Source organism: Urtica dioica, chromosome 11, assembly GCF_054948205.1.
Source record: "Urtica dioica subsp. dioica isolate 48M chromosome 11, U.dioica_male_clone48M_v1_H2, whole genome shotgun sequence".
NCBI lineage: Eukaryota > Viridiplantae > Streptophyta > Magnoliopsida > Rosales > Urticaceae > Urtica > Urtica dioica.
Genome location: NC_142766.1, coordinates 21038510 through 21055039, shown reverse-complemented (window position 1 = coordinate 21055039; position 16530 = coordinate 21038510). Strand labels below are relative to the sequence as shown.

At 37.3% G+C, this 16530-nt stretch overlaps 2 protein-coding genes and 1 non-coding gene across 4 annotated transcripts; 1 reads left to right on the top strand and 2 right to left on the bottom strand.

Annotated features, from left to right (window-relative positions):
* The first annotated feature begins 1899 nt into the window (after positions 1–1899).
* On the top strand, positions 1900–7932 carry EDR1 (Protein kinase superfamily protein). Of its 2 annotated transcripts, XM_089630115.1 has the most exons (13): positions 1900–2511; positions 2881–3303; positions 3402–3505; positions 3712–4865; positions 5046–5086; positions 5386–5454; positions 5721–5821; positions 5977–6055; positions 6135–6233; positions 6669–6737; positions 6830–6879; positions 7089–7265; positions 7375–7932. In XM_089630115.1, exons 1-13 carry the CDS (start codon positions 2050–2052, stop codon positions 7520–7522), a joined length of 2976 nt encoding a protein of 991 aa, XP_089486241.1. In that variant the 5' UTR covers positions 1900–2049; the 3' UTR covers positions 7523–7932. The 2 variants fall into 2 exon arrangements, with proteins under 2 accessions (XP_089486241.1, XP_089486242.1); XM_089630116.1 differs by lacking the exon at positions 7375–7932 and having other exon boundaries at positions 7089–7269.
* A 3818-nt stretch (positions 7933–11750) lies between these two features.
* On the bottom strand, positions 11751–11913 carry LOC149382277 (U1 spliceosomal RNA). Its single transcript, XR_016293977.1, has one exon. It is a non-coding gene; the product is annotated as a U1 spliceosomal RNA (small nuclear RNA).
* A 1490-nt stretch (positions 11914–13403) lies between these two features.
* LOC149382276 (SEC-C motif protein) lies at positions 13404–14826 on the bottom strand. The gene is made up of 5 exons (XM_089601055.1): positions 14498–14826; positions 14252–14400; positions 14014–14175; positions 13810–13925; positions 13404–13717 (listed from the first exon to the last, which is right to left on the bottom strand). The coding sequence occupies exons 1-5, from the start codon at positions 14715–14717 to the stop codon at positions 13702–13704; spliced, it is 663 nt and encodes a 220-aa protein (XP_089457181.1). The 5' UTR covers positions 14718–14826; the 3' UTR covers positions 13404–13701.
* Positions 14827–16530: the final 1704 nt, after the last annotated feature.

The following is a 16530-nucleotide window of genomic DNA, read 5'->3' as shown; positions in this document are numbered from 1 at the left end:
GTTGGGTTGTGTCTTGAGCTTCGAGTCTTGTGCCTTGAATCTTGAGTCTTGACTCCAACAAAATTTGTAAAAGGAACAAGAAGTTTTTATTCAATTGAGAATGATATATTAGGAAAATAGCCTGAGCTATATATTTACGACTCATGAAGTAACAATTCATTTATTTAGAAACTTAAGAGGTAATAATATGCTCTATTATGTGAGTAAGCTCTATATTAAAGTTTGATTTACTTCGGTCTGGCGGTCTATTTTTTTTTAATAAACTAAAACGTTGGTTAAAATCTCAAAAGAAGTTAAAAGATTAATTAGTTGCAATAAATTTTTCATAAACATATTATAAATAGTTTACAAGAACTGCATTTTTTTTATTTTCAAAACTGTCACTGTTATTGTGGTTTTATCGTTAGTTTACTGATTTTATTTTATTCAACACGCAATTGATGAATTTAGGTCATCATCATGAATTAAAAAAAACTAATTTATAAAGTCTATATAATTAAATTGTCAATTATATTATAGAAATTACTCTGATGGACAGAGGTAGTCAATATTATTTTTGAAATGATCTTTTAATTGATATATGATTTACATATAAAACTTGTCAAGAAAAATTATCTAAATAATATATATGGATTTTTAGGATGCTAAAATAAAAATAAAGGAAGAGCTATGTATTTAGTAATTTTTCTGAAAAAAAAAACGTATATAGTAATTTTAGACCCCTACATTAAAATTTTAATCGAATTATTTAATAATAAAAAATTAAATTCAAACAAGATATATACGTCATTATGTGAAACATATGGTTATATCTTTAATATTTAAATATTTTATTATAATTTTTAATTGATAGTGATATATTTTCTTTCTGATAGTGTGTACGCTGAAAGCAATTATAAAGGAAATTATTAATTGAAACCAATGATTGAAATCTCGCTCGAGATGAGGGTATCTCGCGCGAGATCTCGTTTCTCGCACATCTGCGAGAGCGAGATGAATATATCTCGCGGTATGTATTAAATCTCGCCGTCTCGCGCAATTTCTCGCGCTTTCCGCGCAATTTCTCGCACTTTCCGCGGGAGAAAAGGAATATCTCGCGAAAAGACTTAAAAATATGTTAAAAAAATATTTAGACTGTTTTGGGTATGCCAAAGTCATTTCAAACAGCACAAGATGCGAGATACCCATTTAGTACCTACTAGTTGCGTCATTGCCACAAACACAAGTTGTTTTTTTCTCACACCCTCTCACAGTGTATATGGTAATGTATTAGATTTTAACTTCTATCATATGTTATATAGTCTTGGTTTGTACTTTGTACTATGTTTGGTAATGTAATTTGTACTTTTTTTTTACAATTTGCAAATTAATATCTAAGTGATATCAAAATTAATTTCGTGAAAGTACAATATTTATAAATCAATATCAAAATTACTCTAAAAATTATAATTTACAAATTAATATCAAAATTACTCTCTAAGTGTAATATGTTTTAAATGATTTTTAACATACTAATAATATTTATAAGTATCAAAATTCATTAGGAGAAAATCAAACAATTTTTATTAGTATGCTAAATCCATTCATTTCACTTGCAACATATGTATATATTGTAATTTTTAAAAAAAAAATTACTTATTGTCCAAATACCCCGCGGAATACCATTTTTTTTGCGGTATACCTCGCGGAATGCGAGTTACCATGCGGTACGAAATACCCTCAACGTTCGTCAAATACCGCGGAATACCTTGGTACGAGACGAGATACCCTCAAAATTTAAAGTGCGGTAAGGTTGCGAGATGCGAGATTTCAATCCTTGATTGAAACACTGTTTGATTGTACAATTCAAATGTTGGACTATTTTACTACTAATTAATTAACCTATTTTCTATAATTTGTTTGAAAAAAAAGTAGGGAAAGGAAAAAGAAAACAGAAAAGGAAAGGAAAAGGAAAACACGGAAGAAAAGAAAAGCAAGATTATAGTCTGAGAAAATCAGCCAGAAAGTGAGAGAAAATCAATTGAGGAAGTGAAGAAGAAGAAGAAAAACATGAAGAACATTTTCAAGAAGCTTCACAAAGGAAGCAATCACGATCCCAGTCGGACCTCCGAGACCTCGGTTCCGGCGAACACGCAGTCGTGCTCTTCCGATAATCGCGCGGCTTCAAGTAATCAATCAGGAAACTCTCCGGCGAGCCCTTCGTCATCGTCTTCGCCGACGACGACGACGACGACGACGACGATTTCTACAGCGGCTGCGCCGAGCGGCGCCAATGGAACTACCACTGCTCAGTCTTCGGCGATCCCGACCCGGTCCGATTACATGTCTTCGGAGGAGGAGTTTCAGTTCCAGCTTGCGCTGGCGATCAGCGCTTCAAATTCGGAGTTCCGAGACGATCCTGAGAAGGACCAGATCCGAGCCGCGACGCTGTTGAGCTTGGGCAATCAGAGGACCGAGACTGCAAGGGACAAGGATGAGGCTTACGCCGAGACCTTGTCGAAGCACTACTGGGTGCGTGAGTTCGACGGTGAATTTTTATTCCTCGTTTGTTCTTTGTACATTCTTGGTTATCTTGAAATACGTGTGGTTTAGGGATTTTGACTTGGTATTGCTAATTTACTTCGCGTATTCATTCGATTAAAGAAAGGTCTTCTGGACCAATTGGACCAAGTTACTTGTTGGTATAGTACGAAAAATTGTCCAGGTTTGATTATTTTATCATTTATTATTCTTCACTTTACATTTGCCTGGATTTGAGTCAGTGAGTTTAAGTTGCTTGATTTATGGAATTGCGATTCTACATAGTTCTTGTTTAGTGAAAGCATTTATGCTCTTCTGTTTTGAATACATTTCCGCTAAAACTTTTTGTACAATCGTCAGGAATATAATGTGATCGACTACGGGGAGAGAATAGTAGATGGTTTCTATGATGTACACGGACTCTCCACAGAAGCAGCGGCTCAAGGGAAAATGCCGTCTCTCACTGAACTTGAGACAAATGTGGGGAGTTCAAGCTTTGAAGTTCTATTGGTCAACCAAAAAATTGATCGTGCCTTGGAAGAGCTGGTTCAAATTGCACAATGTATTGCATTAGACTGCCCAGTGAGCCAGGTTGGCATTCTGGTTCAGAGACTTGCGGACCTTGTTACAGGCCATATGGGCGGGGCTGTTAAGGACGCTAATGTCATGCTGGTTAGGTGGATGGAAAAAAGTGTGGAATCGAGGTCATCGCTACACACAAGTATTTTGCCAATTGGGTCTATAAATATTGGCCTATCAAGACACCGTGCTTTGCTTTTCAAGGTTACCGTTTACCTTATGTCACGTTATGTTGCTTTCAGGGCCCTCGAAAATCTTCTTGAATTATCTCTTTTTTTAACTCTCTGTTCTCCTGGATGTAGGTACTAGCTGACAGTATCAAGATGCCGTGTAGACTTCTGAAAGGTAGTCATTATACTGGTGTTGAAGACGGTGCTGTCAATGTAATAAAGTTGCAAGATGAAAGGCAATGCTTTCCACTTTTTACTTTCTTAAACGCTTTTCTTGATGCAATATTCTAAAGCTGTTTACATTTCTTATATTTGAGTGTTGGAAGTCAAGTACAAAGACTCGGTGAACACTTTCTTATATTTGATGTTTTCTAAACCTGCTTCCACTTTTGATGTTGTTTAACCTTTGAATGTTAAACATGTTTTTATATTCTGCTTTCAGGGAGTTTTTGGTTGATCTCATGGCAGATCCTGGAACGCTCATACCTGCTGACATTCCAAATGCTAAAGATACGACCTTCAAGCCATATACGCAAAATATAAGCAGAATCCCCCTGAACAACTATGGAGTGGCTCATTCTGCTCAAAAGCCATTTCAAGGTGAGAGCAGCGGCCAAAACACTACAGTTGAAAGCAGCTTGGTAATGGACAGAAGGCCAAAACCTGAAAATGCAGAATCTCCGCCTGCAATTTCAGGTTCAAATGTTGACAATGGTGTTGGTACTTCTAGACTGCCCAGTAAAGTCACTCCCTCTAATGACTTTGATCATCTTGCCTCCTCGGCCATTGGGAATACTCACTATAAAGGCATTCGTGGAACTAACGCTGTTGACGGTGGTGTGAGAATGAATGTCAATGTAGTTCCATACAACCAAAACCAGGAGGATCCTAAAAACCTTTTTGCCGACCTTAATCCATTCCACATAAAAGGACCCGGAAAGAATTCTCCGTATAACAAACCCACGGAGAATAAAATTGGTGACCTACAGAGATTGAAAAACAACCTTTCCCCTGGACGACCTCCTGTGCCACTGATGTGGAAAAGTCGGTACGCTCAAAATGAAGTACCTATGAGAAAAGAGAGCGATCGTGTTGAGGGTATCCTCCCAAGAGCTAAACGAGAACCTAATGATTATAATTCTTCATCTTTAGCTTGTACGAGCACCAGTTCATCTGAAAAGAACAATGATGTCAGTTTCAGATCTCCTGGAAATGCCAATTTGTCCAGCAAAGAGAGTGGAGAAAAGAACAATAGGCTTGATTTTTTGCCCAAAAGTACGAGCGAGCTTGGAAACATGACATTAGCAGATGATCGAAACACTGAGTATAGGGGAGAACATATTGGAGATCCAAAGGGGTTACAGAGTGACCGGATATACATGGAAGATGACAAAAATGAGATTGGTCCGAATGGTCATAGAAAGGTTTTGAATGACAGTTCCAGGGAGTCCAACTTGAAACTGAAAGACCCGCAAAGTCCTTCCCCGTCTGTTTATCCCGGCAGAAATAGGTTTGATCAAGTATTTGATGATGTAGATGTTGGAGAATGCGAAATTCCTTGGGAAGATCTAGTACTCAGTGACAGGATTGGCATAGGTAATATGTAACTGTGCTCTTTCATCAATAGTTTTATTTATATAGGTATTTTTCCACAGATATCTTTGCATGGGTTGACTGGTGATCTCGATAAGTTAGTCATTGTTTCCTGATGGAGTCTTTTTTCTGTGATTTAGATAATAACTCTTTTTTTTTTCTTTTTAATTTATGGTGTTTTAGGTTCATATGGAGAAGTTTACCATGCAGATTGGAATGGAACGGTTAGTTTTTTATTTTATTTTATTTGTTGTATCTCCCTCTCTCACTCTTTAACTTTAATTGCATGAGACTTTGTACATTCTGTGCTGACACTTACTCAATGTTCTACTGTGGTCATACACATTTAACATTCAGCACTAGCTACTTTCATCTGCATAATTAGGTGTATGAGAGTTTTTCGTCTAGAGGGTTTCTTTCTTATTGTCTTCAAACTATGGTCGCTATATTTCTGGCTATTTTTGTCATACACATTTAGCATTCAGCACTAGCTACTGTGGTAATGTGTATTGGTGAATCACAGGAGGTAGCTGTGAAGAAGTTCTTGGACCAGGATTTTTCAGGCCCTGCGTTGGATGAATTCAAAAGAGAAGTAAGAAGTAATTTTTATCTCCAAATGAGATAATATTATGCTAGTCATGATTCTGAAATCAATGGAAGTCTGTTGATTATCTGATCTGTGGTATCAATAAAAATAGAATCTACAACTTCTTTCTTTCTAGTGTTGGTATTTTTAAGTAAAAAAAAAAAAAATCTGGTAGTTGCATTACCAGTAACAGTAAGGATATAGTGAATGTAATAATTTGGTACTGTTTTAAGTTATTTACCCTGTGCCTGTTATTTTTGTTTTGAATGAAGGTGCGGATTATGCGTAGGTTGCGTCATCCAAATGTTGTTCTCTTCATGGGTGCTGTTACACGACCACCAAACCTATCCATTGTTACCGAGTTTCTTCCGAGGTATGAATATGCTTTCATAACTCGAGCGTTAGTTTCCTGTTTTCTCATTTGTTGGTTTTGATACAACATCTAAAGGCATCATATCATGCACTTAAACTTAGTCTAGCGTGCCATACAACTAATCAAGTAGTTCATTTGGTTGTTTGATTATCCAGAGGCAGCTTATATCGAATTATTCATCGGCCCCAGAGTCAACTGGATGAGAAGCGTAGAATCAAGATGGCCCTTGATGTGGTATGAATTAATGCCCTCACTCGTCTTGCTCAACCACAGATCTAATTGTTTCTGATAAATTACCGCATTCTTTTTGTAGGCTAGGGGTATGAATTGCTTGCATACCAGCTCACCTACTATTGTTCACCGAGATTTGAAGTCACCTAATCTGTTGGTTGATAAAAACTGGAACATCAAGGTATGATTTTTTTTTTCCTTTTCTTGTATACGTTTTAAGGTTTTTTTTTTCTTCGTGGGATTGATTTTTGTTATTTCACAAGATTGTGTTTTAAATTGCTTCGTGAAATGGGGTATCTAGTTTACCCCTGATTTCTCTAATATTTAAAATGTGTTCAATGTGACTGCAGCTCAAGTTAAATTGGAAAAGCAGATTGGCAGTTTTCTTTGATAATATAAATTTGCATTGTCTTTCTGAGCAGAAACTAGCTTAGTACAAATGAACTAAAAGTTGTTAATCCGCCAATAGATTTGGACATAGTCAAGTGGATTAGCTTGTTTGACATGGTTGCTTGACACCTTGCTTTATTTTGGGAAATCATTGGTGCACAAATTTCTAGAAGTTTTCACTGTGAATTTTAAGTCTCCCCTGTGACGTAAGATTCCAATTGTGCAGGTTGGTGATTTTGGCCTCTCACGCCTGAAACACAACACATTTTTGTCTTCCAAATCAACTGCTGGAACAGTAAGAGTTCTTCATAATACAAAATTGCGTCCATCCTGATATCTGTTCCATTTATAGTCTGAATTAATTTTCTTTTATTTATTTATTTTAAGCCTGAGTGGATGGCACCTGAAGTCCTTCGGAATGAACCCTCAAATGAAAAGTGAGTAATTCCTTCCAAAACGTTGCTAATTGGCAGTCTTGTCTTGCAACTCAATCTCTACAATAAGTTTCTGTTCGGTCTTGGTCTCCACAGAAACCTTTGCAAAATTTAAAAATTCCAAAGTAAAAGACAAGTGTTCACAGCAGTTTTGCTGCTTGTGTTTTTTTTCTTCTTCTGACCTTGTGATATATGTGCTGTATAATGTGCAGATGCGATGTTTATAGCTTCGGAGTGATATTATGGGAGCTTGCTACTCTTAGATTGCCGTGGAGTGGGATGAACCCCATGCAAGTCGTAGGTGCCGTTGGTTTCCAGAATCGCCGCCTCGAAATCCCCAAAGAAGTTGATCCTCTCGTAGCAAGAATTATCCTTGAATGTTGGCAAACGTAAGTGAATACATGTATATAGTAGTAGTATAATGCCCTTTTTTTTATTCCACCCTGGAAATATCAGACAATTGATAATCTTTTCATCTTATTTTATTGAAACTTGCAGCGAATCAAACTTGCGACCCTCATTCGCACGGCTGGCGGAGGCTCTCAAGCCCTTGCAACGGCTTGTGATACCTTCCACTCTGGACGACCAACCGAGCTCGCTATCGCCGCACGAAATGTCGGTCAATTCTAGTCCCGATAATGTCTGATTTTTTCATTTGTGAGAGGGTTTGCTTTGTTCTATTATTGGTTTGGCGGCTTTTGAAATGAAAATGCATTGTTGTTATGAATGAACCAAGGAGTAGAGAATAGTTATAGAAAGAGCTTGTAGAAGAAAGAAAGAAAAAAAAGATGGTGTGGTGTATGTAATGTAAATAATACAGCTGCCTGATGACTTGCGGCAGATCATTTTTTACCCTCTTTTTTTTTTTTTTGTATAGTTGTATATTGCATGTCCATATTTTTGAAATACATATGCCTACATCACATTCCAAGATATACAATGATAGATTTAAACCATATACATACAGTAATTGCTTCTGTTGTACCGATTTAAAGAGAGAATTGAATAAACTCAATGTTTTTTTATAATATATATATTGATGGAAATCAAATATTATTGAGTGGGACATGCATATCATTCAAAACATGCCCATAAGTTTTATCCTAAAAGATCTGTATATGACCGTTATGTTATCTTGTTGACCATCTTTTATATAGATGATCCATAGTATTGTTTGTTAAGTTGTGACCATGAGAAAATGTCTTGGATGCATTTTTCAATGGTGGTCTTAAAATGCGTGTACGTTCCAACAAACTACATCATGTTCTTCAAGTTAATTGATCATTTTCCTTTGGAAAATACGTCAGGCTTTGACATATGATTAGAAAGAATTGAAAGACGGTATTTATACATCTAAGGAAAAGGCGAAAATCCAAAGGATAAATCGTGTAGAATTTCATGATGTTTGTTAATCAAAGATCATATAGCATTTTTCAAGCCACGTTCTTGGCGTGTTCCTAATAAATCAATGCATGAGGAAAGTTCATTAATGAAACGAGCTTTGTCATGAGTCATGAGCTAGTGACTTATTTCCGTAACTAGGCTGAAACAGACATCGCTTTACGTTGTCGTGTGACATCAATTTTCTCAAGGATTGAGAGAAACTTTGAACTTTAGCCTTTAGAACCATCTAGCCATCAATAATTGCTGAATATCAATTATTGGAATTCGGAACTTTTGTGGAATATACTCTTATCTTTTCTCTTATGCCAAAAATATTTTACTAAAAAAAATTAAGGGCTATTTTGAAGAATAGTCAAATTGGCTCAACAATATTAAAGGATTAACACATGTTTCATTTTATTAAGTAGATAGTCTAACTTTAATAGACTACCTAAACTACCTCTATCATCCACAACCTCTCTTAACCTTAACTCATTTCCTTTCACCGTCGCCACATCCGCCGCCGCCACGCCCTCTTGCTCCGGGATCTCGAAGCTCCGGCGAGTCCAAAGACTGGATTTCTCGCATAACCGTTTCATCGGCGAGATTCCGGCGACCGAGCTCGCTCGTCTCCCGAGACTGCTGACTCTCCGTCTCGAGTCGAACCGGTTCGACGGAGGTCTCGACGATTCTCGCCGCAGAAAAAGAAGAAGAGAAAGAAAAATCTCCGATTTTGTTGATTCATTGTAAATTCGCTATAGGTTAATTTAATTAACGTACTAGAGTGAGTTAGGTTAATTAATTAACTGATTCGTGAAGGATATGAAATTCACAAAAAATTTACAAAAATAAGAACTTAAGTCAATTGATATTCAAAGCATTCAATTAATTAACTTAATTCCTAATTCAATCATTTAGTAAATTAACTTTACTCACAAAAAAATCAGAACCTAAGCTAATATTCAATCAATAAGTTAATTAATTAACCTAACTCACTCCAGTACGTTAATTAAATTAACCTATTCGCGAAGGAAGTGATGTCATTATGGTCTGAGCCGAATATATGAGATATTTGCTTAATAAAATGAAACTTGGACTATTACCCTAATAAGAATGACAAACTTGACTAGTTACAACAAATTTCACTAAAATTAATTTATATTAAAAGGAATTTCATGCTGTAACTTGTAGTGACCAAAATATCCCTCTTTGATCCGTAAAAACAATTGACAAACACAAACACTTTTAACAGATAAAAAAGAGGTAAATTTTCATCGTCGTTTGTCACCTTTGACAACGCTGTAAACGACAATATCCCTACTCTTGCCCTTAACAAAGAAATAGCTTCTCAGAACACCCTCTCTGACGAAACCCGCCTTCTCCAAAACCCTCTGAGACGCCTTGTTCTCCAAGAAAACCAAGCCCTCGACCCTCTCGAGCCACGTCAGCTCCTCGAACACCCTCGACATAGCGATCTCCACCGCCCACGTGGCGACCCCCCGGCCCCACCACGTGGACTTCAGAGCGTACCCGATCTCGCCTCTCCTCTCGTCCTTCCCGGCGGCGGGGCCGGGCATGACGTAGATGGACCCCACCGGAGCTCCGTCGGCGCAGATGGCCCGGTACCACGGATGACGCTCGATGACATCACTCAGGAACTCGAGAGCCGCGTGGCGATCCGAAAAGGAGTCCCAGCGGCAGAACTTGGTCACGGCCTCGTCTTGGGTCCACTCCAGAAAGTCGTCCACGTCGGACAGCTTGAACGGCCTCAGAGTTATCTCCGGGCATGACCTAATGATTCCATTCATTATGTAGTGAAACTGTGATGATTAGTTTTTTTTTTATGAGCTCGGGTTTTATATATCGGTGACGATGATGATAAGTTGAACTGTGGCCCAGTCAAATTCAGTGGGCGCTATCAAGTTGGTTTTTGCGAGTACCGAGTACTCGGCTAAATAATAATTTGAAGTGATCAAGTGGTAGTAGTGGTATTTTTTGAATTCACATCTTCTGAAAATACTTGCGTTGCACCGACCAAAACTTCGTCACACATTATCTATAGTCAGTGTCAGCATTGGGTTCAACTTGTAAAATATGTACCGAAATTTCACAACTACCTTTTTTGAAAATTTGATATTCTCGGAATAAGTTTTAAATAAAAATAAGGGCATTGTAGCAAAATAGCCACTTTGAAACTATAGATTTTGTTTTTAACATATGTTTCATAACTTTTAGGGAAATAGCCAACGTGCTTAGGTGTCAATAATTAATAGACTAATTTGCCATTTTACTTAATCAAATGGAAATAATGAATATAATTATATTAAATAATAGGCAATAATAATATAAAATAACAGACAATTTCAAAATTGTTATATGTGGCGCGCTAATCTAGAACCTGTCAATACAGATAATAAACGTAAATTACTGGAAACTATCTTATTCTCCACATTTAAGTAATTTGAATGGAAATAACTGTAAATAAATCATCTGTAAACAACACAGTCTGTACTATTTTTTTTAAAACCAGGTCTGAGATCTGGGTTAAAAAAAAACTCAGATCTGATTTCGAAATAAATGGAAATAATTGTAAATAATCTACTACAGAAGCTTCATGAGGCTCCACGGGTACAGCTCGAGGGTCTCCGCCGCGGACGTGGTCTACGGAGTCACAGCGCTCCTCGAGTCCTTTGCGAAATCCGACGGCTCGTGCGCGTCGAAGCAGTTCGGCGTGGCCTTCGACGCTCTCTCGTTCTGCAACCTTGACAAGCTTAAGGCGGGGATGCACATGTGATCCGGGTCCAGCGGTCGATCCTCAGGCAGGGAAGCTCGGCGATCACGAAGAGCGGTTGCATAAGGAGCGGAAGGAAGTTCAGGTGGGTCAAGCTCGAGGACCAGGCCGGCGCGGTCACGACCAGGCCGCATGCTTCGCCGGCGCGACCAGCAAGCAACCAAACAGCGCCACCCGGTCGGGTGGGGTCCTCCCCGACGCCGGGATCGGCCCAGGTGGCGTCGCCCATGGCCGGTGAATCTCCCCCGGTGCCGATCTCGCCGGGCGCAGCCACGCTCGGGTTGGAGAGAGAGAGAGAGAGAGAGAGAGAGAGAGAGAGATAGAGAGAGAGAGATAGAGAGAACGTGGAAGATGAAAGAGAGAGAACGTGTTTTAAAAAACCAGATCTGATTTTGGGGAGAGATAAAGAGAGAGAGAGAGAACGTGGAAGAGAGATAGAACTATTTGGTAACTACCTTCTACAAAATAGGAATTTAACATGCACAAAAAAAATGAAAAAAAATGTGATTTTAAAAAACTAAAGGACAAAAAAGTAAAACGTATTTTGCCACCTAATACGTTTGGCTATTTCCTTAAAAATCTCCAAATATAGGCTAGATCACAAATCAAACGTTTTAGGTGACCTAATTACTTAGAAAAAGCCACCCGTTTCCATTATATTTAGAAAAGACAAAAAAAAAAATTGAAACTTGGGATTGGGTGAGGGCCGCGCGAACGCAGGCCCTCGCTGCCACAAATAACGACGTTGACTCTCCCTCAATGGGGAGATCATAGCCCAACGCACTTCCTTAATGTGCAATGGAAGCCATTGGCCTAAGCCATGGGTCTTCTTGATCGCCCATTGACCCCGCCCAGGTAAGTACTTTTCACCGAAGCACCCTTTCATTATATATACTCTCTCACCAACTCGATTCCTCTCCTTCGACTTCCCATGTGGGACTTATCATAGCCTCTCTTTTTAGTTGGGAAAAGTGTAAGTATATAGTATATACTATAACTATATAACTCTCACAGCTGAAAGATAATTCATAAGAAAAAATAGTTGTAGTAAAAGTATAAAATATTCTGTGTGATGCAGCGTTATGCTTTATTGTTACTCACTAAGCTTATTCAACTACTTTTATTAGTAATGAACGATTTTCGTAACAAAACAAAAATTTGTTAATTGACAAAATGTATGTGTACGGTAATATGCCCTATTGATGGAGATTAAGTATTTTCTATGAAATAAGGAACGAAATGCATTTGTGGGGTATATTATACCTATTGATAGAGAGAGTCACGTGTAACTCTTAAAATAATTATCAATGAACAAACTTGATTGACCAACAAAAAATAATGAATTTAACATGTTCATATACTTAGAATAACTAAACAAATGAAGAAAAAGATGAAGGAATATCGTTTTAATAAAAAAAAATAATAGAATTGTCGGTGATTTTCGAATTAATTATCACACCAGTTAAATTAGTTATTTTGTATTATATTTTGAAAATTAGATACTTTACAATTAAAAATAATAATTCAAGTTGTAAAGTTCATACATTTTTTTTCTTAACATAATGCTAAATTAAATTATATCTTCGTCTTTAGTTTGTGGTCAAAAGGAATATTCTAATCCACAAACTTAATCTAAAACACTTTCGCGTTCGATCAAAAAATATTTTCAACTTAAAGATCCTCATGCAACAGCATCATAAACCACGTCCAGGTCTCGATATTTTCCTTCTCGACCGCTGCAAAGGCTACTCGAAACTGAAATTATTTGGATCAATTCTTATAGCAGCCAGTAACATACTTTTGCAGTAGCTTTTCAGGAAGCATCTATCAAACCCCAACAACGGTCTAAAATCCTTGTTGAATCCATATTTGCATAGTTTAAAGCATATGTATACCCTTTCGAACACCCCGACCTCTCCATTGAATCCAACAAACAAAAATGAAACAATTTTCAATAAGTCTTCTTATCTCTTATCTACAATGACACGATCAAATCGATTATAGAGAGCTTTGAATAATTGTTCGTGTCCGCACCTTAATATTAGTATACTGTTATGGCTATAGTTCGGTATCACTTCTCTATTCATCGTCTCGCATCTTGTCGTGCTATGATTCTGTGTCGTCCGAGCAAGGTTATCCTAGCCACCCTGAATTAGTCTTAATCTAATAATTAATTAGACAAGTTTCACTCTTTTCTTTTGTTACCACGTATTTGGGCAACAAATTTAACACTCACTGAAGAATTAAACATAAGCCATCGACCTTATATCAAGTTCTCAAACACTATCGTGTCATTAACACCAGTTACGGACAAAACACCGATTACTTTTGAAGCACAATAACCAGACAGGGAAATAAAGCTGAAAGTTGGAAAACTAATGCGACTTTGAAATGCCAATTTTATTAAAAATATGAATGTACAAACACAAAAAACCAGTTAGGGTCGAACAATCTTCTGACCAACTTTATATCCTTTGAGAAAATCGAACCAACATGCAAATCAAAAGTAGAACAAAAAGGCTTGGACATCCGAGACCTTAAAAAAATCCGATCTTCAGAGTTCAGGCAATCCAGTATCTATCCGTTTTTCCCGTCTCTGATCAAATGAATACCTCATTTTGTCCACAGCTGAAACTTCATTCTTCAATCACTCACTTCCCACAGCACCTTCAGTCATAATTCAATTCAATTCAATCAAACACCCCCGAATATCCTTCAAATGTATTCAATCAAAATGTCGAAGAATATAAAATATATACCGTTTGTATCTCTTGTTCGAACCACACGGGCAAGCTGCGTTTCTACTAATCTGTCCACTCTGTACCAAATTAGACTTCGCATAATCCATCGGCGTAGAGCCCATAATCTTTTGCACCTGCAAAACACTCAGAATCTAGTCAAGAACTTGAAACCAAAACAAAGCGAAAATCGACTTCTTCAACGCACGAATTTCAGTCCAAGACCTCGGCGAAACTCTTGGGCAACGGTTTCCCTTCTTTCTGCAAGTTCTCTATCTTCCTCTGAGCCTCTTTGGCCCAAGTGAACTTCGCCAGAGAATTCTCGACCTCCACGATCGTGCAATTACACTTCTTCGCCGCTTCTTGCTTATGACTAGTTTGCAAATTCTACGCAAAATGTCAACCAAAATACATTTACAATCAATTTCAGAATAACCAAATAAATAACAATCAAATTGACTACCTCTCCGGTGGCATCGATGCCTCCAAGGTATCTGATTATAGCTTCTTGTCTTTCGAACGAGTCCGAAAAAGTCGCGTCACTGCTTCTTCCGACCATGTACTGCTTGAAAGATCCGACTTTTCTCGCTTTGCTAAGCTCATCGGCGAATCCTGTTCATCAAATTCAAGCGATACCATCGTCGTTAGTAAATTTGAAATCGAAAACTTCGGCGCTAAAGTTACACGGCGGTGATTAAAGAACACGTACGGTTAAGCGTGAAATCATTGAGGGCGGTTTGAGATTCTTCTGCGGTCTTCCCTGTGAAGACGCTTTTGATCTTTGAAATCCATGAGCTCTGAAGCTGCGACGTGGAGGAGATCGAGCGGTACTGGAACGGAACGATGCGACAGTCGCGATGGGAGATCAGAGCGTCTGAGCTTCGCTTGCAGAGATTAATGATGTTGTTGCCATAGATTCGTGAATGCATTTTTTGGGATTTGAAAGGTGATTCGAATTCGGTGGTGAGTTTTTTTTTTCTGGCGCCTGAATTAGGGTTCTAGCGTCTGGGGTTTAGAGCTTTGACTCTCACGGTCGTGTTTTTCTGTTGACATGTCGTTTGTGTTTTAAAAAAATGTTAGCATGTCGTTTTTATAAGTAAAAACAGAATATTCGTGTTTATACGACAAAATAGAATTGTCGTTTTTAAGACAAAAAGAATTGTCGTTTTTAGAAGACAAAACAGAATTGTCGTTTTTAAACAAAACTTAATTGTCGTTTTTGTACGACAAAACAGAATTGTCGTTTTTATAACAAAAAACAGTTGTCGTTTTTGTATGACAAAACTGAATTGTCGTTTTTAAAACACAAAATAGAATTGTCGTTTAGAGAGTCTTCTGTTCGAAAACAAATAAAAATGTCAACCCACGGCTTAAATGTAGAAAATAATTGCATTACTGCCCTTTATCTAATGAAATACTTCTATTTCTCTTTCATATTTTTCTCATATTAGTGCTTCATATTTCTATATAATTTAACGCTAAAAAATGACATTGATTTGACAAGGGGTTCTAATTTGATAATGGGCTCGTATTTGTCACCACTTTGGGCCTAGATCTTGGACCTTGTTCTGGGCTGAAGACCGTGAGCTTGCGGGCCCAAAATGTTCCTTTTAGATCTTTATTGTCGTTTTCTAGTTGGGTTATCGTTTTCACAATGAAAAAACGACGTTAAAATAATTCCCAACTTCGTCTGTTGTTTTCCATTGAAATTACTTTTTTTTCAATGACCTTTTGTCCTTTTCTATAGTTAAATTAAAAAATTTATTTCATTTTGTTGTTTTTTTTTATATATTTTTGGCCGAAATTTCAAGGACATGTCGTTTTCGAGTTTTTTTTTTTTCCATGATTATATTAATAGATCATTTTTTTTTTAGTAGAATAGATCAATGTTTAGAGGCTCGAATGCAGTTCAGTATTTGATATATCAATAAAAATTTGATTCCCATATATAAAAACAAAACGAAAAATTGTATTAAAAATTTTTGTGCATTAAAATATTTATTTATTTTTGTATTTCTTTGATTTGAGCATAGACACTGTATTTTCTTCTATCTCCCTTTTCTCCTCATCAAATGTTTGCCCGGCATTCCCTTCCTCAACAAGGAGGAAATTCAAATACTACAACATATACATTGAACTTCCATAAAAACAACTCACAAGTTAACGTATAGAATCATACATACAACAAAAAATATTAGTTGAACAACCATAGAGCCTAATATAACATAAAAATACAAACAGCAAAAAAGGGCTCAGCTTTTCGCAGGAATAATATCACCGAGGCTGATTCTTCTCTATTAACACTAAAAAAGAATCATGGAACACGCGAATTACTCACTTACTTACTCATATCATCGAATCCAATCCCCAAGCCTGGAAAGGAACGATGCGACAATCGCGGTGGGAGATCAGAGCGTCTGAGCTTTCGCTTGCAGAGATTGATGATGTTCTGGCCAAAGATTCGTGAATGCATTTCTCGAGATTTGAAAGGTGATTCGAATGCGGTGGTGTTTTTTTTTTTCTGGCGCCTGAATTAGGGTTCTAGCGTCTGGGTTTAGAGCTTTGACTCTCACGGTCGTTGGCGTTTAAAAAAAATGTTAGCATGTCGTTTTAAAAGACAAAACAGAGTATTCGTGTTTATACGACAAAACAGAATTGTCGTTTTTAGAAGACAAAAAGAATTGTCGTTTTTAGAAGACAAAAAAGAATTGTCGTTTTTAGAAGACAAAAAGAATTGTCGTT

What these genes read in the sequence shown, in the direction of transcription:
- EDR1 (XM_089630115.1), top strand. Translation starts at nt 2,050, where the DNA reads ATGAAGAACATTTTCAAGAAGCTTCACAAAGGAAGCAATCACGATCCC. An exon ending in CAGTGACAGGATTGGCATAG is followed by an intron (nt 4,866 to 5,045) that starts GTAATATGTAAC and finishes ATGGTGTTTTAG; the next exon opens with GTTCATATGGAGAAGTTTAC. An exon ending in TGGATGAATTCAAAAGAGAA is followed by an intron (nt 5,455 to 5,720) that starts GTAAGAAGTAAT and finishes TTTTGAATGAAG; the next exon opens with GTGCGGATTATGCGTAGGTT.
- LOC149382276 (XM_089601055.1), bottom strand. Translation starts at nt 14,717, where the DNA reads ATGCATTCACGAATCTATGGCAACAACATCATTAATCTCTGCAAGCGA. An exon ending in CAATGATTTCACGCTTAACC is followed by an intron (nt 14,401 to 14,497) that starts GTACGTGTTCTT and finishes TTTGATGAACAG; the next exon opens with GATTCGCCGATGAGCTTAGC. An exon ending in TGCCCAAGAGTTTCGCCGAG is followed by an intron (nt 13,926 to 14,013) that starts GTCTTGGACTGA and finishes AGTGTTTTGCAG; the next exon opens with GTGCAAAAGATTATGGGCTC.